At 43.1% G+C, this 25,490-nt stretch overlaps 1 protein-coding gene across 2 annotated transcripts; it reads right to left on the bottom strand.

Annotated features, from left to right (window-relative positions):
* Positions 1 to 1,226: 1,226 nt before the first annotated feature.
* tmem198aa (transmembrane protein 198aa) lies at positions 1,227 to 25,112 on the bottom strand. 2 transcript variants are annotated; one of them, XM_040201414.2, is made up of 7 exons: positions 24,547 to 25,112; positions 12,793 to 13,045; positions 9,125 to 9,363; positions 8,771 to 8,983; positions 8,089 to 8,212; positions 4,514 to 4,827; positions 1,227 to 3,909 (listed from the first exon to the last, which is right to left on the bottom strand). In XM_040201414.2, the coding sequence occupies exons 2-7, from the start codon at positions 12,929 to 12,931 to the stop codon at positions 3,757 to 3,759; spliced, it is 1,182 nt and encodes a 393-aa protein (XP_040057348.1). In that variant the 5' UTR covers positions 12,932 to 13,045; positions 24,547 to 25,112; the 3' UTR covers positions 1,227 to 3,756. The 2 variants fall into 2 exon arrangements, with proteins under 2 accessions (XP_040057348.1, XP_077947451.1); XM_078091325.1 differs by lacking the exon at positions 24,547 to 25,112 and adding an exon at positions 21,513 to 21,604.
* Between the last annotated feature and the right edge of the window lie 378 nt (positions 25,113 to 25,490).

Below are 25,490 nucleotides of genomic sequence, written 5' to 3'. Positions count from 1 at the left end.
ATCAGCCAGTTTCAAAAGAAGACACAAGAAATCACTTTGCTCTTTGTGCCACCATACATGGCACATTATTGTGTAAGAGTCTCCCTTTTAAATGGACTCATTAGTATTCCTCAGAGAGCGCACACGCCTTTGCGTTGGTTCCTCTATGGACTGCGCCTACCCACTGCATTCATCATCTGACGGGAGCTGTTCGAGCTTTCTCAAAAGATAATAGCTTCCTCAGCCAAGCGCAACCGTTTCCCGTTCACACTTACCTCACTTTTATTAAGAACACCGGAGTTGCTTCCCCGTTGAAATGATTAGTAACCGCACTGATCTGGGTGAAAGGAATAGTGAACAATGGCTCGTCAACGAGCTCGCTTGACCTCGGTTTCATGAAAAGGCAGCAGATTAGCTCGGCGTCAATAATTACGCAGCCCCTGCAGTTTGTGTCTGAAGTCTCTGAACTGAAAATGTCAGCAAAGATGACAAAAAAAACAACAACAACAAAACGGGTATAGGGGAAGAGAGCGAAAAGAAAAACACAGCGAGGGAAGACAACAAACAAACCTACAAGCTGGAGAGCGAGACTGAGAAAAACAAACGAGAGAGACAGCGTAGAAATGTAAAGAAAAGGTTTTTCAGATACAAAGGAAAAAAGAGGGACGAGGCTAAACGAAGACACGGAGAGAAAGAGAATGAGAGGCAGTCATCTAAAGCTCTTGAGCCATGTTGATCAGGACTTTCTGCCTTTGTCACGGTTTCCTCTCATATGCTGCCAATGCTGTTTGCTTCCCCTTCATCATAGGAAGAACAGCAGCCTGTTGCTCTTCCATAAGCTTTGAATAAGTGTATACGTTGAGGAATACAGGAGTAAAAAAGAAAAGATGTCAAACGCGGCTCCTTTGTTGTGCTGCTCGAAGACGTCATATTATATCCAGTTTTCTGAACATCGACTCTGATGTGAATGAAAGGCCCACATCTGCCTCTACATGCAACTGCAAACGCTCTGACTCTCTAAGGCTCGATGGCACAGCACACCTAACCATTGTAACTTCACTCAACGCCACTCAATAGGTCACCTAGGTTAGGAGAGTGCACACAACAGAAAACCTGTTTGAGGTAGTGGTGCACATGGTTTTTTTTTGTTGATATGCTTCAGTAAATATTTGTTATTTCTACCCACGAATGTACCTCGAACATCAATCACTATGTAGGAACAGTGGAGACAAAAAAAATGCATTAGATTGTAGAATCACAATGTTTATCATATTGTAGGTCCATATAAATTCATGCTATCAATAATAATAATGACAGGGTTATTAATAATAATAATGAAATAAACAGGGTGGTAAGAAAACAAATTGGCGTCTCCGCTTGCCATTTGGAGCAATTGTTGAATTAGCGATGGCTCCTGATAATCCGTTGCGGCTGTTCTTCAACATCACACATTGAAACGACAAGATGAAAAGGATACAAGTGCATCCACCACCCAGACAAATTAAACCAATAGGACATTAACGACAATGAAACACAGGTCCAATCTGCAGGATAGATGACAGAAGTGTTCATGGTATCAACATGAAAGTTAAAGAAAGTTGCACATTTGAAAATTATTTACAGTTCAATATCTACAAGTGTTTCTTCAACAGATATTCAGTAGTGACCACAAAATATTAAAATGAATAATAAAAAAAGAGTCTAAAATGTTAGATAGATTGAGTAGAATAGAGTGAAACCCTAAAAGAAGACCGAACTGGGACCGAAGTGCGAGCACAACCACAAATAACACCTGTACACTCACTACTGCAAAATATTGCTGGCATAACAATGATACAGCAGAATAGAAGGGTGACTCAGCAAAATGCATTTCAAGAGCAGGGGAAAAAGAAGAGTGGAGAAGATGCTGGCAGAAGAGTCTTATTTCATCACTCGGTGTTGGATTGTGTTTTGTGGGACCAACAAATTCAAAACGTAATTCTGAGGTTTTCACACGACAACAGTGACACGCTGAAACACCGACATAAAGGAGACGGTTACACGGGGATTCTCATGCAGTAATGGACCCAGGTGAGAAGGATTGGTCCTGGTGCCTGGTTCGGATATTCAGTATTCAAGAACACTACTGTGGAATCTTTTTGTTCATTTAACTCTCATGGATTCTCCCAAAATTGCTACATTGGCAGTGTTGGTGTTTATCGTAGCTTACTTCCAAAGAGGTTTAAATAAAACAAGAAGCAGTTCCTTTTTACTGAAAATACGTCTTTTTACAAATCCAACTCTCCGGATGTTTGGCACAACAACATTAATGTCTGGGAACACGTTTGGCTTCAAAAGCCTCCCACACGCAAATGCATGTAACACACAAACATATGCACACAAAAACAGCAAGTCTATAAAAAAAAATCTGGTCCAGCAGTAAACATCAACAGCAGGGCGCAAATGATTTCATGTTTCTTCATTTACATGAGATTATCTCCCTCCTCCTCGTCCTTTTCATCAGTACACACGACATTCAAACTATAACATTTACATATACGAGTATGCCGGTTCTCCAACGTGAACCAGCATACATGCGAGAAAAGAAGACAAGTGAAACAGCTTCGTCCACGAATCCCCCTCTACTCCTCTACTGCCGGTGTGTGGTGCAATCCATCACTTACCACAGGGCTTCTGTGTGCGCGCACACACACACACACACACACAGTAGGTTTAACTTCTTCACTGCCGGGTATATTCCCCGATTTACACTCTGAATTTTAAACGTCTTATTCCTGGATGGCAAGTATCAGATGGCAGTTCCTTCTGTGTGCGCTTCAACATCATATTGAGAGAGCTGACGAATAAATTAAAAAAGTCAAATTTTCCTGGATAAGAAGAGGAAGAGTGACGCGTGAGCTTTCACGTCAACATTAGATAATTACATACAGTAGCTTTCGAAGAAAAGAAGGGGAACTGCGTCCGTGTCTCTAGAAAGGAGAATGACGAGATGGAAGCACATTCAAAAGGAAGAATGGCATAAATGTAGGCGATGACATGGAGCGCTTATGGCTGAAATAACAGAACATTGGACTTAGGTTTTAACTCTGCACACCTGAAATAAGTTCCTCTCCCACCGTTTGAAGCGGCAGAAGACTTGCGTTGGCATTTCTGGATTCACAGGCTGTCAGTGAAGATAACGCGGTGTCCACCTCCCGTCACACGCTGACCTTTCAGTGGAGAAAATGATGAAAAAGAGCTGCCTTGCTGTTTCAGTCTTCAGCTGTGTTTTCTGTTGTTGTTTTTCTGCCACATTCCTCCTCTGAGCGCTCTTAATGGGATCCTTCAAGCTAAACGTTGACTCCTTAATTTCCCTTGAACTAAAGATGCCGCCGAGGGTTAAGTGAAGACTGTGCCACCTTGAGTCCACAGATGCCTTGAGATGTTTTTTTTCTGCTCCATTATTCCCAATGTCCTCCAGAACCAAATTTAAAAACCGTGTTTTAAGCCTAATACAGTAAGTGATGACTGCGTTTGACATTTGACCAAGCGTACAGTTCTTGCTCCATCTAAAAGAAGAGGTTGCTGCTCTTGTGTGTTGAGAGTTGTAACCAACACAACAGAACTACACTGGTCACAAAAAAAAGGAGGAGAAAACCAGCGTGCGACTCACCACCTCCTGATACAGTTGACACACGGGGTTTAGGTTTTGATAACCTTAACAGTGACAAAGAGGTTCGAAGTGACCTCGTGTAGCTGTGTGCGAGGTCGGGGCGACGCGTGTTCATTTTCCATGTCTCAGATGTGGACCGGGGGTCCGCTGGGAGCCGTGAGGGGCACTCGAGAGCCGCAGTCGTAGTCGAGTTCTGCCATGCGGGAGCGGCTCATCATGCGGCTGCTGGAGTAGGCTCGTCTGTCCGTCTGTCGGTCCCTGAAGCTCTTGATGTAGCTCTGCAGACGGACAGATTACACGGGGTTGAGGTGTGATGGATAATGACGGTAAAGTGCTCAGACATTGTACACTTCTGTACAACAACTACTGGTGAAGGAGAGTTCAATTTTTTGCTTTCTCTCCCAGAGAATAATTAAATATCCATACCGTCCTCATGCCTGTCAGGTCAAAATGAAGATGTTGTTAGCGTCATACAGATCCAATCTGCATGCTAAGGTTAGATAATTGTCCGCACGCTCCAGTTCCTTATGGAACGTACTGACATGAGTCAAGAAAGTTTCCCAAAAATGTCAAATCTTTAAAGGTGTAGCATTGAATTAGTCAAATATAGATTAGAACTAGGGACATTTTTTTTTTCAAAAAAGGAAAACAGATGAAAAAAGGATCACCGGTTTTTCTTCCCACACACATTATTCTAGAGGTGTTTTGCACACAGCTGCTGCATTTTACTGATTACTGAAGTATTTTGCACATGAAATAGAACCATCATTTTTTTTTACGAGGAAGATTATTCCATTACTGCTTGAAATATGTCATTTTAACCGACGTAGCCCTTAACCCAGCTCCCTTTCATCTCATAAATGCGGATTCGTTGCATCTCACCGGGGACAGAACGTCTCCATCAAAGCGCCTTTTGGAGTTGGCCTTGCGTTGGTGGCCCGGCTCGGTCTGAGGTGGAGGGGCTTTGGGTGGCTGGGTGCTCTGGGCTTGGTGATGCGGGTGGGACGCCGCAGGGTGACGGTACTGCTGGTGCTGGTGGTGGTGGTGGTGGTGATGGGTGTGGGCTTTCTGCTTGTGGTTGGTCTTCTGGTTCTCTCGTTTCTTCTTCTTTTTGTTCTCCTTCTCCTTTTTCAGCCTCTCTTCCCGCTGTCGGATCCGCATCAACTGAACTCTCCGTTGCTGTCGACTCAGAACCACTGGACACAAAAAGGGGGGAGCACATGTATAATTATGAGAGAGAGCGAGAGGATGATGCAGATTGAACAATGCAGCTTTTATGGTAAGACAAACCAAAAGGCTGCACAAAGAAAAAGGATTCATTTCCCTTATAGTCTGTTCAGTCCAGGCAGATCATTTTCCTCGCAGCATGCGAGTGAGTTTAGTGTTATTTTCAATCACTTCCTAGAAAAGGACGCCCAGAATCCATTCGGTCTCGCTGCCCATTGATTATCCATCTCGTTCTTTTCAGTCATGCATGTTTTGATGTAGCCGTTTAATATGCAGTAGTGCCGGAGAAATATTTCACGTGCAACAACAGCGCCGAATCTAATGAAGCAAAGATAAACACTATGTGTCACAGTTAAAGTGCGAGTGGGTCGGCGTGGAAGTGTTATAAGGTCTATTGTGGTTTCTTTGTGCGGGGTGGACAGCTAACTAGGCACCATCTGCCATCAGCGAAAAGGCTTTCTTTTGCCCGCCCCCCCCCCAAATCCCCCCGGCCCCTGTGTGTGTGTGTGTGTGTGTGTGTGTGTCTTCTTTTACATATGTCTGTGTAAGAACTAATGTCAGTTTTAGACATTTTAGCCAGTCCCAACATCATTAAACGAGTGTTTCGGAGTTTAGTTTGAGAATGAATAATGAATTATTATTATTAAGTATTAAGTGCACCAATGCCCCAAAAAATTAAAAATTGTGCCATCTTTGATCATTCCTGCTTCCTACTCCATCAGCTGACCAGACAGATGCTTTTCCTCACTGATTACACTTTGGTGCCCCGTTAAACGTTGTGCCCCAGTTTATTACCCACTCCTACCCTTCCCCCAGTACACCTGCTCCCAACGTCCCATCCCTCCCCGCCTCACCCCCCCACCCAGCTCCCCTCCCCATCCTTCTTTGTGTTTCTAAACAATGCTTTCCATCATTACAGAAAAGCTCAGACAAGTGTCGATACATTAAGGATTCATGCTGTATAGGTAAATTGTGTTTGGCTTCTGAGTGACGCAATGGAGGCTCTTATTGACCTGGATCTCATCACAAAACAGGACTAACTACTTTACCATTGATTCCTAGAGCCTCTACCTGATTATTCTTCCCAAACACAGGCTATAATATATATTTACGGCAATGAGGTTATGACATAAATGCAGTGTTTGGTTGTCTTTGCTCTCCTTTTAGTTTTATTTCCTACAGTTTTTGGACAATACTGTGCATGGTGTATTTCATTTTTAAGTCTCTTTCCCCCACACATGTAGGTCATTTGTCAAAACAGCACTTTCTCTGGAAGCCCCGCCAGCCTGCTGTCTAATCCCATTATTTGAGCCCATGTGTGACTTTTTCTAAGAGACTGTTTAACTCTGCATGTCGCACACCAGCAAAGATCAAGTGTCAGAGTTTAATTGTGTGCAGTAAGTGAGCGAGCGGCTATATTTCTGCCTCTGCGCGAGGCCGTTTAAGCGCATGAGCTCTGTGCATCGAGTGCCGCATTTGCACCGCGTGTGATTGGTGTGTGTGCGCGAGTGTGATCTTGCCATCTGTGTTGTGGTCGCTTTCAGAACAGATTAAGGATGCGTCTTTTAAAAAGGCACATTCAGCCGATAACACCGATTGCTGTATTCAGACACACACACGCACACACAGTGTTCCCTGTCCTCACAATGGTAATTTCTTAAGCTGCCGATTAAAAGGTAGGATAGATTTGTCCGTCTTGATAAAATGTCACCAGCTCGTACGGCCCTTTGTGAGATCAATACTGAAAAAAAGGCTTTGGCCTCGCTCCGCGTATTTGGCATTCTCAGAGAGCAACTAAGATTTAAGTGCAAATGAAATCTATGAACACGATGAAAATATTTCAAAACTAAGTTCAATTCATATTTAATCAAACATCCCTTGCTCCAAAATTCAACTGCACAGTTCCCAGTGCTGGGACACAGCAGCAACCGTCGTGCTTTTCTAATTCTATTTAAAAGTATTTAAGCTTGAAATGCCTCATTGACAAAAATCTCCTTAACACGAAGGTGATGACCAAGAAAGGGAGCAGCCAATTAAACGGTTTCAGTCAAATAACGCGTCTCCATACCAAAAATAAGATCCCATCCTGGATCACGCAGAGGAAAGCTCAGTTAAACTCCTGCAAATCACTTAGGAGACACCAGCTCCCCCGGACCAAAAATCAATCTGCAACAAGTTCCAAGCCGCAGGAGCAGCAGACCTGAAAGCACCTTTCCCCGTTTCACGAAGGACGTTTGGCAAGTGGAGCCTTGTGGATACTTTACCCAGCAGAGACAGTCGCAGCGCTTTCCAGATGGATCAATATAAGCAGTTATGAAGGAAGCCAATTGAGAATTGCCTTATCAATAAGGACGTGTCGGTGAGTCAGATGGACGACACAAGATAGATGGTGAGGGAGGTAACGAAGCTCGCGGATGCATGTATACAGCGTCTAGAGGGGGGAGGCGTTGGGAAGACGCAGGCAAATGTAAGACGTCAATCGCAGTCGCAAAAGCAGCAGCGGCTAGTTTCTAATTCCCTCACAAAAAAACAAAAAACGCTGATTTTTCTCTGAAATAAAAAGGCAGCCTCAACTTTAACTTTCTGAATCTGATTTTCAAAAACCACAGAAAGTCGTCAATCAGGAGTCTTAGATATTTATAGGGGGATTCAGCCACAGCCACATTGCCTGGGAACGTAATAATGGGAGGATGGTCGGGTGGCTTTCTCATTTGGACTTGTGACAGCTCGTGCCTGTGGTCTGCCTCGCCATAAAGCCAGAGCGGACCCAGCGAGTTGAGCGCCAGCTCTCTCGGATCAGCAGTTTAATCCATCAATCCTTCGTGTGGGAGCGGGAGCCCCGTCGGACCGTAGTCTTACTCTAGCAGTAATTCATAAGATGCTTGTTTGTGTGCAATTCCATTTATGCATTTGATTTGATTCCGTTTTTATATAAAATCCCTTAAGGATAAGATTAAAGGCACGTTGTATAAAGACACATTTTTTTCCAAACTGCTCTGTAAGTGTCCTTTTTTCATTGCTTCGCCCTGTTGTCAATAATGTGACAACTACACATCCTTACCTAGTATCCGATGGCTAATGCAGAGGAAGCGGTGGACGTTTGAAAAGGAAAACCAACAGACACGGCAAAGTAGTCTTGCTGCAACACGGCCCTTCGACCACAATAACATCAAGTTATTGAGACATCTCAAGTTAGCTGTTGAAGGCCCGTGTGAAGCAGCGTCGCTCACCCTCCGTGTGGGAGAATCCCTCGGCGGTCACTTTCCATTGGATCAGCACTCCGAGGAGGGCCAACACAGGCCACACCCCCAAGATGATCCACGTAAACCAGCACACTGGCTTCTTTGGCGCCACCTGAAAAAAAGCATTTAGAATATTAGATGAATAATTTCACTTTAATAAAACCAATCATTCGAGCAAAATAACTAGTTTCTCACTATGCGAGAATTCCCGCATGGAAAAGTAAAATATCCATATGAAAGTTAACTTTAAAAGTTTGGAGTAGTATTGCGCGTAGTCAAATAAAACTAACAAACAAATGAGAAGGGATACACCTGAACAAATGAAAAGAGGCCTGATAGGTAGATATATTTTGGAAATGTGATTATGGTTGAAAATTTGATCAGGGGAGTGTTACAAATCAAATACACACTGTGAGGAATTGAATTAAGGACCTAAATAATTCAATGGGGGAAGTGAATAAATTAAGATGCTTCAATAAAGGGCACTGAACTGTCTGACAAGTATGCAAAGGTCTTAAATCATATGCTTTGCCGATATATATTTCCTACAGATAAATTAATCACTTTCCTTAAGGTTTCTTTTTTTCCGTTTTTTTCCTTTAATTCACTCGCACACACGCACACCCTGCCACTCCAGAGTTTCTCAGAGAGAACGCACAGAGGAGCCTACCCGCAGTCTCTCGTAGACGTAGTGCACCAAGGCGAACAGCTCTATGAAGTAGTCCACGGTGACGGTGATCACCGCAGAGCCGAAGGTGGCGGTGGAGAGGGTGACGAAACAGCGCTGCCATTGGAGAGTGAGGACGGCGAACAGCGTCCCGGAACCCAGGAGGATACCCAGAGGAACCCACACTGTTCTGGGGTGGTAGAACTCCTCCATGGCCTTTGTGAGAGAGGGGAGGTCACATTTTACCCCGGAAGTTATAGTCTTAGTTTTTATGCCGCCCGCCATTTCACGGTGGCTTGACATTCACAAATGAATATGTAGATCTAAACGAAGCACAACAACAATGTGTTTCCTCACCACCAGTGAAGCCACTCCTACCAGCAGGCCCAGCAGGAGGCCCACCATGAACAGCCCCACGCTGCGGACCAACATGGTCACCAGGCCACACAGGGTGCCGATCCCCAGGCCGATGCCCACCGATGCCTCCACGCTCAGCTGAGTGTCCATCACCCTCTCCTTGTAGCACAGCATGAAGATGACCACCGAGCCGAACATCAGGCCGGTGAGGAACAACACGGCCTTAAAGCATCGATAGCCTGCAGGAGGAGTTGGGAAGCAAGACATCTGTGGTTGGAACCGTAGACGTGCATGTTTGTAGATACATCGACAGCCGCCATTGTGACTGATGTCCATGCATCCGGCAGATCCCACCAATCACAAGGCTGTCCTGTTTACTTCCTTTCTGGTCCAATTTAGGATGGTAGCAGACATTAAATTGTTTTTAGAAATGGTTTATGACTGATATATAAAGGATTTATAAAATTATACATTGACTGGTAGCTTTCCTGATTATATTCAAAGGTTTTCTCAATGTGGCTGACTGGGCATGGATTGCTTTTTTAGGTTCTTGAAGATAAAGGCTGAGATCTTATCTAAACAGAGGACAGCGGGCTGATGCACAAATAAGAGCAGAACAAACAGCAGCCTGCCTGTGGTGGGTGAGGGGGGGGGGAGGTTCTTCATTATGAGCAGATAGAACAGTTTCTAGAAGCCTTCATGAAACTGCTTTAAAATATAATAATGGTCGTATTACAACAGGTCATCTACATTCATTAGTCAACATGGCGGCTGCAAAGAACAGCTGCTCTCCTTCTTTTCTATTTTCTGGTTGGCACAGTCCGTCCCGTCCCCGTCCAGTGCCTTTGCGTTCTTTTGTTTTGTTTGTAAATCTCTCACCAGTTATTCCCCATCGTTATCTTCTTGATTACAACAAACTGCAACGTATTATTAAAAGCTCAATTTATCAAGAGTCACAATCTCATGGCCCTGGCTTTTGTGTTTATTAATATTTACGTCTCGTTTTCCATTTGCTCCATAACTCCTTCCTTCATCGTCTGTCTGGACGGGGGGGGGGGGGGGGGGGGGGACATCCGATTGTTATCTGTGTGTAATCAGGCATTGCACAGCTGAGCCAGACAAGACTCTTCCTCTCAGCCAACACACTGGCCCTGCTCCTCTCTGGTGACCATACGATGCACACAGCTTTCTCTACTTCCTTCGGCTCAATCCTGTGTGTTTTCCTTGGTATCTCGTGGCCACCGGGCCCAAAAAGGTAAGGAGTAAAAGCTGTCATTTTCCCGTCAGTCTCTATCAATCAATTAATATATTTGGAAATATCGTGCCTCTTTTTGATTAATATTTAGCTTCTGTTTTCTGTGCTTTGACCAGTCGTTCTCTCCTCCCCCACTGTTACAACCTTCTACTCCCTCTTATGTCTCTTGTTGGTTCCCTTACTTTTCTACCGGCGTTTGAGCCTTCATCCCATCTGTTCAATCTGGTTTATCAAGCTCTTGGATGTCTTCCTTTCGCTATTCAGCCTTATCCATCGCATCATTATTGATCCAGCTTTGATGTTGTTTTGGGGATCAGATACATGACAGCTAATCCTTTCTGCTGGAGACGTTGGAATTAATACCAAACTCTACAATTCCATCAGTAGGGGGATTTAATTTCAGTCTGCAGAAATGTATTTCATATGTGTGTGTTTGGAGTTTCTGAACAATATGCATTGTGTCTTGTCTGCATGACAGTGTTTTATTGCCACTGAGGTGAAAATGCACCTCTTTATCTTATGCTGTCAGACAAACAGAAAGAGATGGTGCAGGACGGAGGTGCAGTTTTGGAAGAAAAGTGATGCCATTCCAGTCGGAAACACAACCCCCTTCATTTTGTGGAAGCATGTATGAAACAAATTTGACAAACGGTGTGATTCTCTAAATTTAGCCTAGTACAGGAGACTAAAACAGGACCACCGTTAGCTTGCTAACAAAGCTGATAAAGTACATTTAAAGTGATAAAGTTGTCTTTTACATTTATTCTCCAAAAGCATCTGAATCTGACAAGTAAAGTTAAAGTAACATAGAAAAGAAGATTTGAAGGAATATTATCTTGAGTCCTTCCAAACAGCCGCAGCAATATTTCAAATCTTTGCCACTGCCTCTGTAACCAGAACATTGCTGCAATAAATGAGCAGACAGACATGGAAACACACCCAGAGCAATATTGAAATGAGTTGAATCTTTGTAAAAATAAGATTCATGGAATATTTTTAACGTAATTTTAACGTTTTAGTCATTATTTGAGCACGTTTGTGGGAATTAGCCAGTTCCTACTCAAGGGGAAATATAATTAGTGTTTGAGAATTTGTTGCAATGGAAACTCCATTAGGACAAATCTCTCTGCCTCTCTCTAATTATTTATTGATCGCACATTCCTGTAATTACTTTAGAACAAAACTCATTAGGATGAGCCCTTAGTTTGTGTGGTGCAATCCAACACACATCACACAAATAGAGCAGTGAGTAAAGTGTGAGTCCTGGTATTCAGTGGCCCACAGAACAAACAAAAAACTCTAGGCCTGATGTTGTGGATTGATTCCACAACTACGTCAACTTTTCTTTTCTTTTTTTTCCAGCAGTGCAGCTGTAACAATTAGTTGAAAGAAAAAGGAACACGTCTCTGAATAGGAAGCACAATAACGTTTTTTTTTTCTGTAACGGCAGGCATTCCAATTTCAGTTATCCTGCTGATGACAGCAATTTTGGGGAGTGTGTAGAGGAAAAGATATTCAGGGATTGGACGGAAATATAAGAAACCATCCAAATACGCTGCCACAATAGCTTAGTCTGTAGAAATGAGATTGCGATATTGATTAACATTGCCAGGAACAAGAACCCCTCTGTGTACCGCTTTTAAATCAATAACAGCAAAGAGCAGCACAGCGGAATTAACTGGAAATAAGATTTCAGGACTCTTTGGCGATATGTTGTACTTTCCAATTATTTGCCGGAACGTAAACATATGAAGTTTTATTGGCAGATTTTTACTGTTGAGCTGTTTCCTTCGTCTCTATCCTTACAGCTACTGTGTAATGTTCATAAACTAGAATATAATCACTAATGACGGGGTCGTAATGGCGCAGGGGTTAGAGAAGGTGTGCTGGGAAGCACAAGGTTGTTGGTTCGATTCCAGGCTGCCTGATATTCCATGTTAAAGTGTCTCTGAGCAAGACACCTAACCCCTAATTGCTCCCCGGGCAAAAATATGAAAAAGCCATGGGTTTAAACCGAATGTAAGTCACTTTGGATAAAAGCTCTTTTGTGAAAAAGTAGTTAAATTGCAAAATCACCGAACTTGTTTTTAAATTATTCTCTTAGGCTAATGTTAAAGGAATAGTACAATACAGTGGGCAATATGTTTATTGCTTTCACAGTTGGATGAGAAAATAGTGTTATTATATATATATAAAATGTTATTTAGCTAAGGAAACAGAGTTTAAGAAAACTGGCTGCAGTAATTGGGACAAAACCTCCACAATTCCATTGTATGGGTTAAACAAAAATCATACAATGTGTTAAATAATTAGCTTTTGATGTGCTATTTGCTATTTCCCCCCGAAGCTGCATCTTCAACATGCCTTTCAGTAACCAGCACACAAGCAAAGCGTTGACTACGTCCCCACTTACCAAAGAAGCAGTAGATGATTCCAAAGAGGCAGCACATGGAGCAGACCACCGAGGGAACAATCTCATATCTCCTCTCAATCTCCTGGTCACACCTCAGGCTCCCCTCAGCCAAACCCAGCAGTTGGTCGGTGGAAGTCATGGTGACCGCAGTGGACGGTGGGGAGGTGAGAGGGGGGGGGCACGGGTTTTGGAGTGGCGGGGGATGTGAAAGGAGGAGCGGATCAGTGGGTCTCACCCATTGAGACGTGTTTACCTGCAAACGTGGGGCACAGAAAGAAAGCGGTTGGAGAGAGGGCAGGAGTAGGACGAGACAAGGAGATGGGAGGGAGAGATGATTGATTGCTCACTTTAAGAGTTCAGCTGTGAGCGCTGACAGAGCAGCGAGCATGCATTGGCGTTTTGAAGAAAAGAAATCACAGTATATCACAGCTTAACGACTCCATGCAAATGAAATGTCTGCATTATTTATTCCTGCCACAAAGCTTAATTTGGATAACAAGCGAAAGTGATCCCTGACCACTACTTTAATCACCCACTTGAAAGAATACAAGATGAGAGTATTCGCTCACTGTTGTTGTTGTTGTGTTAAACTAAAAGGATGCTCCCTCCTAACTTGGTACACAATTGTGCTCCACTATTCACCCTGTATCATGTTTTGCTATTGTTAAGAAACACTCGTCGGAGACATAATTATTAGAGTGGTACATGTATTGATTGCTCATGCTGCAAATGCTGAATATGGTGCATGGTCTGTGAGCATTAGTGCAACATATGTAAGAGGTTATGATCAATAAACTAAACCACCAGCTGGACTGCAATGTTATCAAGCAAACCACTCAACTTCCAACACTCAGCGAGGATCTTTTGGGGTGGACAATTTTCTGAAATCCAACTTCTATATACCAATGACAATGTAAAGGAGATACTGTTGGATTGTATGTTTAAGTGAAAAAACAACAATAAAAACTTAATCCATGAGCAACCACAGCCTCTTCTGGCTTTCAGCACTACAGGATTTCGAGAAACAAAAGTTGGGATGAAAAGGCAAAACTTACAGGAGGAAAAAGCAGACATTGTATTCATTGAGCATAAAACATTCATTTTAAAGTGGTTATATTGCTCCAGCTATTGAACTGTAATCAAACTGTGGCACTGACTACACTTTATTTTAATTTTTGAATGATATTTTGCTGCTACACTGTTTGTTGTTTATGAGTTGTAACTGTTTTTCTTAATTTATTTTTGTACCCAGAGTGTAACTTTTTTTGTGTCTTTGTCAGATTTTCTGGTAAACAACACAGTTCCATGTTGATAACTCCATTCTTGATCGATCTGCTTGTGTCCTTTGGGTCGCCTGAAGACCCAAGCGGATCAATTAGGAGTGAGCTGCCGAAACACCAATCCGCCCCTTTTTCTTAAGGGTTGAGGGCTTATGTTGGCGGAAAATGTGCCCTGGATTTCCTTGGTTTTGGTAGTTTTTTACTATAAATATAGTAAAAGTTAGGAACATCCTCTGAGAGGCTCAAATTTCAGTATTTAACTATAAATCCTATTTATTTCATGAAAAAAACACTATACTACATATTTTATGCAGCCAATTACAGTAATTCATGCAAAGGTCCAGTCTTCACCCAAGTCTTTCCTTTTCTCTGTTCCACGTTTGACTCTATCTGCAGACTTGAGATGTGATGTTCCTTCAGTCTGGATCCATTACATTTGTCTGATTGTCTCCCTCAGGTAACTGTCGCTGCCATGTCAGAGCACCGATGACACAAACACACCCCCGCTCTCCGTCTCCCGTGTTTACTATTGCATACACGTACACAAACATTCTCACGCACACTCACCGGCCAGGCCGCACAGAGGTAATCATTATTGACCGTATTGTGGGTGCAGATGCTCTGTGCGGCGCTCACACATACACACACACACGCTTCAGTAGCCATGGTGATGTTTAGCAAATGAACTCCTCTGGAGAACTAAACAGTCAAACCCCCGAAATCCTTTTTTCCCTCAGCATGACGTGCTGTGTGCTTTGGAGAAAACACAACTACACAGAAGTGGGATTTTAGAAGGGGTCCCAGATCGTCACATTCTCTGCAGTGGTCAGGATGAGCTGACGTGCAACTACAATGTACTGAGCATCCCAGTGTGGAACGCTAAACCAAGAGCAACTAAGTGGTGAGCCGATTTGAATTTGAACGGTAGCTTTATTGTTTAAAACAAGCACAAAATCTGTACTGCAGGAAAAAAAAAAGTGCACTTACATAAGGGAGAAAGTCACCAATTGCACACACAACATCCGTCAAGGCCGAGCTGCATTCTTATTAAATAACCAATTGCATAATAATAACTAACAACATGGAAACGGATGAGAAAAGTATCCTGGAAAACAGTTTCTCAATAAATGATAGCTTCACATTTCCAGGTGCCATTTAGACATCTAAATGTCAGCTTCTGTAATTGCTTTTAAGCCCGAGGCGCAGCGCGTTTCATCAGATCCCTTTCCCTGTCAGCAACACCCACCTGAGCCGATGCCTCTGGGTCTCCCTGTCACTGCTTATACACAATTAAAAGCATTAACGCGGATTAGGATGAACTATAAACTAGTCTCAAACATTTTAATGCCACATTGTAAATGATCCTCGCATTGGGAGATGTCGGGAGCGCACGAGTCAGACCGTAACGACAGCTGATTAGCATTCATAAGTAGTCTTTAGTGGCAACCAGGTTAGCTAAATGGCATTACATGTCCCGAATGGCTGAAGTGAGAAAGTTTATAGAAACAACTTGACTTCTACAGCATATATTATAATATATCTTCAACTGCAAATTCAGACAAAAAACCTGCACTAGTTTGCATTTCATGCAAATAGGGGGGAAGATCCTTGAAAAGTAATTGGAGGAATTTGGGTCCATAATTGCCTGTTTTGTGAAGACAGATTCTAAGGAAGAAACAGATTGTGAAGTTTCACCACAGGCAGCCTAACTCAGGAGGAAGATTAAACTGAAAACGCACGTTGCTGACTATGAAGAATAATCTTCAAAGCTGCCTTCTCTCTCTCCTTCCCTTTCTTAACAATACAAATTCAATCGAGACATCCACAAGGATTTTTTGCACTTCTGAGCAATTTTAATATTTTAGACATTATGGAATTTTGAGCTCCACTGGTGATTTGGACGTTACGGTGTGGAAGATGTTTAACACTGCGGTGTTTTGTTTCTTCTTGTTTGTTTTTTTGGTCCGTCCCCACGGCATCCAAAACAGCACAGCAGAGAAAAATGAATTTCCTTGTCCGACAGAGCCCCATAAATTGTTGGAGGAAGTGTGCTTTGTTACACGGCTATGCGCTTTGCGTGATGTTATCGATATACCCACGGTCACAAGGAGAAAAGCAATTTAATAAACGTCAGAATTACATAGTGTGAGGAGAGCAGTAGAAAGTCTCAGAACGTCAGTGTTGCCACAGAACATATTATAAGTCAGGAGCACGACTCTTCCAAGGTAATGCTGATTTTAATGCGTGGAGATTTCCATTGTGACCCAACGCCGCCTCTGCTAACTGCTACACTGGCAGAGAGGACGACTTGAAAGTCGAAAGTAGCCCACAAATAAGGTCAGACCAAGCAGGAAGGGAAAAAAAACCAACATATTATGCAACAATGTCACGTCTTGTCTGTTGCTATAACAACCAGCAGCGGTACAAGGACCATGCAAATGGGAAGCGGGGCTCGTCTCCATGGGAAAGTGCATGTTAAGAGCCAATCCGTGATGGTTTCTTTGAGGATGTTGGAAGCGGACGGTCCTGACCTCTGACCCTATTCAGCCGTTGCCTCTTTATATTTCACCAACATTTTAGGGCATCCACTGAAAAGCCAAAACCTTGGAGGGATCCAAAATATAAAGTCTACAGAAACCCATGTAGGTTTACAAAATAATCACAGCCATATATTTATTTATATATATATATATATATATATATATATATGAAACTAGATATGTCAAAATGTGGACACAGCTCAGTTTTACCATTTGATTCTCTGTGTGATGGAAATAGTCCTATTGCAGCGACACAGGTGTGCTGAAAACAGGGTTTCATTTTCAATCGGCTCCACTTGAGCACGGTCATGTAAACTCTGCAGTGAAACCAACATCTAAAGGCTGTTTCAAAGCCCCACTCCCCCCCCCGCTGACAAATTGGGACCACTGAATCAACTCACAGCCCCTCTGATGCAAACCAATGTTCACGTGATGATCTGCTCAGACGTACCTTTGCTCGCATGCCTCCATCAGCCAGACAGGCCAATAACGTTAGGTTACATATCAAAACCACTGGCAGTGTAATATCCTTTGTTGATTTGTTCTCTGCTGGAGTTTTTCCTCCCACTTCTCTTCTCCTCAGATGAGATGACGGTCTGAGGTCACAGATCACAGCTGTAATAAGGGTTTTACAGTGTCTTCTGCCGGACGCCAGCTTGCACTCCTGCCTGGATAGCACACATGTGCTGCCAATCACCGTGCAGTGGGCCTCCCCCTTTCACCTCGACGAGTGGGCTCACTGTTATTAATATATAAACTGATGAAAACAGTGGATTTTAAGAATGCTAAATTCTCTGAATGACTCTAATGTCTAGAGTACCTGATTATGTTATTGAACGCTAGATATCATTAAAAAAATAATAATAATAATATTGATACACAAATATCAGACTTTATTCTGCAGGAATTCACAGGATTGTGAAGATGAGTGAAGTTGTCTCTTCTTTCACTGTTGAATTTGTGTTTTAGAGCTTTTCCTCTCTGCTGAGGGATAAACTATATTTTCTAATCTGATATGGGCATACTGACAAAAAAAAAAAGACGAAGGGTTTGAAAAGTGTTTGTTGCTTGTGTGCGTGTCTGTGTGTGTGAGAATATGTGTGTCAGCATGCATCTTTCAGAGGTCCCACACTGAGTGGTAGCGTGAGAGCGTCACCAGAACGGGGACACGCTGCTCTCCGGGGATTGGAAGGGTCGGACCGGGAAGGAAAGAAAGACACGCAAGCAAATAAAGATGCGTAGAAGAGAAAGATAGAGGCTGCTGCCAAAGTCTCTGGACTAGGAAACTGAAAAAAATGGGACACTTTAATAAGTGTTTCATTTTTTTCTGTCACAACACACACAAAGTTAACTACAAATTCTCTCCGCGTTAAGAATCTCTTTTCGAAAGTGTGCTTGCAGAGAACGGCAAAGTTCAAATGAATATTTCCTCAAGGATGGTGAGTAAGATTCTATAATAATAATGCAAATGTTTTTTTCCTCTCCTGCAACCTTACGGTTCACCTTAAAAGGCACAATGTTATAAAAAGAGATAAGTTAAATCCACCCCATTATATGGATGTTTGTATAATGTTTGGAGCAAAAATAAAAAATAATTTAATTGTTCATTATATCATTCAGCAGCACAATTTCCTGGATAAATTCCATTCATCCAGGGTTTTGACATATTTGATATCTGACTCAATCCCAACACGGCAGCTGTGAACTAAATTTTCAAAATCCGCCCTCCTTTCAACAAACAAACACATGGTGTTTTTTCTCCGGATAATAAAGAGACCTCCCTCTGAACAGCATCTATATGAGGGTTTAAATTAACACGTTGATATCCTAATTCATGACATTAAGTGCACTCAGATCAATATATTGGACCAAATATTACATCACAGCTTTAACTAATGTCACCGCTATTTTTAGATTGCATTACTTGCGTGAGGATAAATTACAGTTCTACTTAGAGACGGGGATGTGGTTCAGTAGGCTAAAGCAGGATGGATATTTAGCCCAAGTTTGTCCGAGATCAAACATTTAAGAGGTAATCTTGCTAAGGGTATTATTGAGATTCCATGCTGTTCGCCTGGCCAGGTTAATCTGCCGACATGATCCCTGGATTGTAGAGAGACAAACCTTCTATCCTATGAATCACATCCACATTTGAATGGTTGGACAGGTTAAACGTGACCACATCAATATTTGAATTCGAAGCCCTCGTCTTGCCCTTGGAGCGGGTTACTTTTTTGGCTAATATCTATCCTTAACCCAACCGATTTGGAGTAAACAAAAGAGCGCCAACGGCATCCATGTGCACGTGACACAAAGTATCGGTGTCTCTGATGTCACTGTTACTAACAGGATAACTGTGTTTCCGTCCGGCCCATCTGTCACTGGGGAGACGACTACAGCGTGTGTGTGTGTGTGTGTGTCTGTGTGTATATCTGTTACAAGAAGGGTGTGTTGTTGAGAAAGCAAAAAAACACATAGAGTTTGAATCTGCTTAAGATTCTCTGGGATGAATGAAATATAACAAGAGTCCTATCAAGCATCTGTTCACACGCACATCTGCTGCAGAGACACTGTGGGATGAATCCACTGTGCAATAACTGTTATTCCACAAACCGTTGAGGTGTAACATAAAACCATTTCAGTTCCATCATTATTAATATTACGTGTTGTGTTTGTTCATAAGTGAAGAAAGCCTGAAGAAAGAATAACAACAAATGTACACTGCGGACCTTTGTTATGCGCAGGAGGATGTTCCTTCCTGTGGTGATGGCAACCAACATGTGTGCGGTTTAAAATGTTTAAAATACTATGAAGCTTTTTCATCCACATTCGTTTATAGAGTAAAACATTCAAACGCTGTTTCTAATATAAGGAGATCTGTATTCATTTTATTGGGATCATTTCAAATCGTATATTTGGCTTTGAATTTGTACGGGTTTAGTTTAATAGAAATGAAGCATTATTTTCAGCTTATGAAGTAAACAATGAAGTAATTCATCGACAAAATTGTCGTGAGCACATTTCTATGGAGGCCAAACGGTGCAGTTACACTGAAGTAGCTTCCTGTTCAGTTGGCATAGTAACGAGAAAGGAGCAGATAACCTTGTTTTATTTATAAGTGTCGCATCTTTGATTAACTGGACTGCTTAGCGGAACCTAATGTGTGAAAGCAGCATCCTTATCTCAATGTAATTTAGTTTTACAGACTTCAGAAGCCTTTTTTTTTAGATGGCCCTTGCCTGTTGTTGACTTTCTACGTTGTGTTTTCAAATCAATTTTCCCTGTTTGTTTGTGTCTTTTGATATATCCGAAGGTCTGTGATACTTGGTTAAAAAAAATAGAAAGAAATACAAATGTGCTCCAGAACTTTAAAAAAACGCAGCATAGCAACACATTCACACCGTGCAGGTCCTTTGATAAATGAACCACTGAAATATTATTAGTATTATTCTCCATAAGAGTTATTGATTGCCTTTAAAGGCCTTTTCAGTGCCACATGAGGGGAATAATGGGCAGTATTTTACTGCTTAAAAAGGAAGCTATTATCAACAACAGTTTAACTACTTTTCATGCATGCCAGCATTTAAATTTCTTTTCTCGTAAACGTAAAATGACACTTAACAGGAGGACGCTTACAGGGAAACAATCTCGGCCTTGGTCATCTTGTTGCCAGTGGCGTTAGGTTTAAAAGGCAGGGAGGGGATTTGTATGGGCGCTGTTCATTTCCCCCCCCTCACACCCCCTCGTGAGCTACGACCACATTAAGATGTCTGAGTGACCTTTAGGGCGATCTTTGCACTTTCCCTCCCACAAACGCACTTACAAAAACACCATAATGAGAACCAGAGACGTTCAAGACATAATACCTTTATCTCTGACCCTTCCCTCACACAATCCCCTTTCATCTCTCTAATAATCCATCCACACACGCATTAAGCAAACTACTCATTACGGGGAAAAAACAAAAGTATCAAGTGAAGACGTTTCTCTTGATGCTTTTGCTTTAGCCCTTCATGAGTAGTTTGCTGTGCAGTGGTCTCAGCTGTATCTTCAGATGCCTGCAAGTGAGAGGGACTCTGCATTGACCCCCCCCCCCCCCCCCCCCCCCACCCCCCTCTGCCCTATAAGCCCTGGTCACTGCCTGTGGCCTGAAGGTGAGGTGACAACAGAGTAAAGAGGCTTTAATCAGATTACAGCTCACTCTCTGTCTTTCACCGTCTCTCCGTCCCGCGGTATTCATCTCACTGCTGCTTTCAGCGTCTTTGCCTTATCCGCTTGCTGAGCACAAGATGTACTCGAGGCCCAGCGTTAAAATTGTCTTCACTCCCACATGGATCCTTTTGTCATTTTCTAAATATCCCCCATGAGCGGATGGTGACAGCAGATCGAAATAGCGTTGGAAATGCATGATATGAACGACTTTCAGAGCCATTTCTTTTCAAAAGGTATTCAGGTAACCGAGGTTCAAATCTACTTGGTGCACAGATGAAAACATAATGTCTTTCAAAACCATTATGCCTCTGTTTCCTAAATAATCCTCTTCATGCTGCTTGATTAAGGCGTTTCTCCTTACAGGGATCTGTTGAAGAATAACATCTTCCTTGAGTGCATGAGGGAGCTACAACCACCTGAGATGAAAGACGTACTTATACGGTATTTTACTTATGTTAAAGTATAAATTCTAGAATGCACAGATGCTCAAATTGCGGCGGTTTTTGCTTGGGTTTTTAAAATCAATTACAATCTGCAAAGCTCTCAAAGAACATATCGGTTACATAGAAATAAGGATTTCATCTAATAAACCCTTCCAGCAGCAGCAAACACACCGTGCATTTAGTTTGTGGTTGTGTACAAACAGGATAAGAGGCTGTGGCGCATATAGGAACACACAAACACGTACTGGGTAGAAGTCCTCGCTTTGTATCGTTCACTTTTCCCGTAGCCGTGCTGCTCACAGCTCCCTCGCCCTGCAGACACGCACTGAATCACGCGGTGAGATACAATTAATGGATTAGTCTTTGCAGTCAACACATACGGTTCATATGTGCTTTAGACAAAATGCCTTTGCACACACCAGCCAACACGCACACGCATCCGTCAGCTGCTGTATGCGTCCAGGACATAAAGATGCAGGCGGATGAGGAAGATGCTCGTGGACGGCGTCGAGAGACTCCACACACACACACACACACACACACACACACACACACACACACAGGACTTTGCCGAAAGGCTTTTTTTGCACGCTGTGAGTCAGATCTGGTTGAAACTAATGGCTCCCAACCAGACGCTGTCCTCATTACACTGACCCCCCCATCCTGATCACCATATATAAGGCTCAAATCATTAGATGTTCTGACTTTATACTGGTGAGCTGCACAACAAAATAAATCTAAGCGGTGCAAGTTACCAGTGTGTGTGTGTGTGTGTGTGTGCACATGAGTATGCCAGAGGGAGAGACAGCCCTGTGGTGTATTAATTGGATTAGGATCAACTTTACCCTTTCTGTTCCCCTAATCGTTTCCTCTCCCCTTTCTGTTCCCCGCATCGCTTTCTCCACCCAAATCTTCTTTGGGGAGATTTCTCTCATTGCAGGGGAATTCTTTCAGTTTGTTTGTGTCTGTATTCGTCTCAGTTAGTCTGCTCCATCCGTCATTACTCATAACTCTGCCTCTTCCACCTTTTCACCTTATTGTTCTATTCGTTGCTCTGGTTTAGTCCCGTTTATATTCAAAGTGCTTCTGCACTCTTTCTTTGTCCGCCCTCTGAAACCTCCCATCCATCCTTCTCTTTAATGTACAACAAAACCACCGAGGCCTGTTGCAGATGAGCTCTGTCAGACAGAGAAGCCTCTGCACACGTTTCATGCTGGTCTGGAGTCTTTTTGGCTTGTGCTCACTGTACTTACATAACGCATCAAACACGGCACAGTTACGTAGCAGCGGAAGCCTCTCTGTTGACCATCCCCCGCCATCTATCAAAGGCTTTCTATCTTAGACGCATTTTAATTGAGATCAAAATACCAGGAGGCGAGGCCATAGTTCAAGGTTACTTGAGAACACATATTGGTTTCACCTCCGCGCTGGAATTAATTTAGTCAAAAATTAGGTTTAAAAGTTCAGGTCTGAGTCCTTTTGAACACCTGTCCTAGAAAGGATTTGTCACACCGTGGAAAAAATATCATCGCAGCGGCAGACTTTGTGAATTCTGGTCACACTTCGACTCCGAGTCCGTCACTTTGGGCGAAGTCGACGGTCCACCCGGCACCATACGGGGGGGAACTGTTTTTAAAGGCCCGTTAAAAAGGCCTTTACGTCCAATATCCGGCATCTTATTTAAAACACAAAACGAACCAATCATTACATTTCACTAACATTTTAGTGCAGTATGGAGAGCAGCCATCAATCAAATATTCAGGAATAACAATTGTTAACCGGAATAACTGTACTGACCATAGTTGGAATTTTACTTAATAAGTATTGAATCTGGCTGGAAATTTGATGACTGCACTACATTGGAAACGAAAGTGCACGTTGAACACTTTGAATGAGCTCAATGCCTCTTGTAACACAGCGCTGCTTTGTGACCCTAATTTGCTCCAGTGAAGCGGCACAGTTGCCAGGAGTGAAAAAGCTTCGTTCCCACCGGGTTGAATTTAAATATGTGATCCTGAAAACGCACGCTCGGCCACACTTTATGTAATTCATGCTTCTTCCCCATGACGACGTTTCTCTGTATCCACCATGCATGTACTGCACCACCTTTCTATCAATCATTAAATCTCATGAGATATGCGGTTCAATGATGTCCTTTTGCCTTTTTAATGGACTATATCAACAGATGCTTATTCTCTGCAACTAAAGGAAATAAGAGGGTAATCATGCGCTTTATGCTGTTCTTCGCGTTTCTTGTAATTTGCATAATTGCTGATATATTCAAGTATGTATACGTGTAATGTTTGTAAAAAATAACATTTATTTTTGGGGGGGGGTTTGTGTGTCCCCTTATTGCACCTCATGGAGAGCTCTTCACAAACTCACATCTAGTACATTAAAAGCACTTAATGATATGGGGCATACGTACTCTTTTTTTTCTGTCAAATGGTTTACTTTTTTTACCATTTAAGAATTACGCGATGTTGCACCACGGAATAAAATAGTTCAAGCCGTGCCATTTGCAGGGCAGTACAGAGTAAAAGACCCTTGCATGTTTAACAAAAGGACAGAAAATAAAATGCCTGCACAGTAAGCCAAGCAGGCGTAATTCCCATAATCACTTCTTCTTTGCTAAAGCAAACTGCTAATTACGAAGATGTTTCATGTGCCATCACCAGACCCCGAAGAAGAGAGGAGGTGGAGGAGTGAGGTGGGCGGCTGATAGACCGATGGATAAATGCTGTAGACTAGTGATGGATGGGTACAGTAGAGTGATGTGCAGACCCCGGGTGGGTTCTAGGTGCACGTGACATTGCCTCCCACTGTTTACACGCTGTCCAAACCAATTATGCAGACGGGTATCCAACTCACAGTTTAGTCTCTTCAATTATTAAACCGCCACACATCATGAAGGATTCATCTGGATGTCACTGATATGAGACCCTGAAGCGGTCTGGAAGTGCCCGTTGCAGCACCAAATGCTCCGTGAAGAACAAAAAAGAGGGAGAACCATAGGAGGAGATAGTCCTCCATGTGCACAATGCTTTTTTGTTTGTTCAAAGGCAATTACAGTGATGGGGCGTTAGGGGAGAGGGCAACATAATAAGCACCCGAGGACCGCTTCCACAGAGAGAGAGAGAGAGAGAGAGAGAGAGAGATGGAGTTCGTTTAAGGTGTTGGGTGGAAAAAAACAGAACAAAACGTTACACTTTTGTCCTGGTAATTAGGACTCATTAGTACATGCGTGCGGGGACACAACAGGGAACAAAGAGAACTCACCTCAGCAAACGCAACATATCAGCGTCTGTTTCCTTTGTCGTCGACGTCGTCCAGACGAGAGAGAGGAATATATATATATATATATATATATATATATATATATATATATATATATATATATATATATATATATATATATATATATATATATATATGTATGATTGAAAAACCCAACACTATGGTCCCAGTGAACCACCGGGCTCAAACACACACACACACGCGCGCGCACACACACACACACACACACACACACACACACACACACACACACACACACACACACACACACAAACAGACTGCGAGCAACTCCAGGAAAGCCCGAAGCTAAAAAAAAAACCGAAACAATGCTGAACTCCTTGTGGTTCTGTCTGTCCCCACTCTCTGCCCGGCCTTCGGCCGTCCGGACCACGGGCACCTCGTGGAAGATCCAACGCCGATAACGGCCCGCTGCTGCGACGGGGACCGGAGACGCTGCCTTGCGGTGCCTCAGTCCGTGTTTACATCGCGCTCATCCCCGCTGACTCGACCAGTGTGGCGCTTCCTTTGTGCTCGCGAGCCTCGCTCACTGAGGGGGGGGGGCGGGTTAAACCATTCCCGCAGCAGGGAGGGGGGGAGAGAGAGAGAGCGGGAGGGGGTGGGGGGATTCAGTGGATACGGGAACGAATGGGCTCGGTGACTCGTGGCCAAATGTTGTTGTTGTCGACAGTGAAGAGACGCCGAGGAAAGATGGGGGGGCGCGGGGGGGTTCAGTGTCATTACGATCCGATGGCAATAAGGGAAAAGATTTAGAAAAACATGCTACATTATGCAACAGACACATCATTATTACATCCAGTATATAGTACAGTACAGTGTTGTGTGTGTGTGTGTGTGTGGGGGGGCGGTTACTTCCTTCAGCACCACTGTGAGTTCAGGACCCTGGAGAGCTCTCGGACAGAACCAGC

This window comes from Gasterosteus aculeatus, chromosome 16 (genome assembly GCF_964276395.1).
Source record: "Gasterosteus aculeatus chromosome 16, fGasAcu3.hap1.1, whole genome shotgun sequence".
In the NCBI taxonomy this organism is placed as follows: domain Eukaryota; kingdom Metazoa; phylum Chordata; class Actinopteri; order Perciformes; family Gasterosteidae; genus Gasterosteus; species Gasterosteus aculeatus.
Note: the sequence above shows the minus strand (reverse complement) of the source record. Positions and strands in the feature narration are given on the sequence as shown.

Bases quoted from the DNA above. Each gene is read 5' to 3' on its own strand.
- tmem198aa (XM_040201414.2), bottom strand. From the start codon at position 12,931: ATGACTTCCACCGACCAACTGCTGGGTTTGGCTGAGGGGAGCCTGAGG. The intron at 8,984-9,124 runs GTGAGGAAACAC...TCTCTCACAAAG, and splicing joins TAGGAGTGGCTTCACTGGTG to GCCATGGAGGAGTTCTACCA. The intron at 4,828-8,088 runs GTGAGCGACGCT...TTTTGTGTCCAG, and splicing joins GGGATTCTCCCACACGGAGG to TGGTTCTGAGTCGACAGCAA.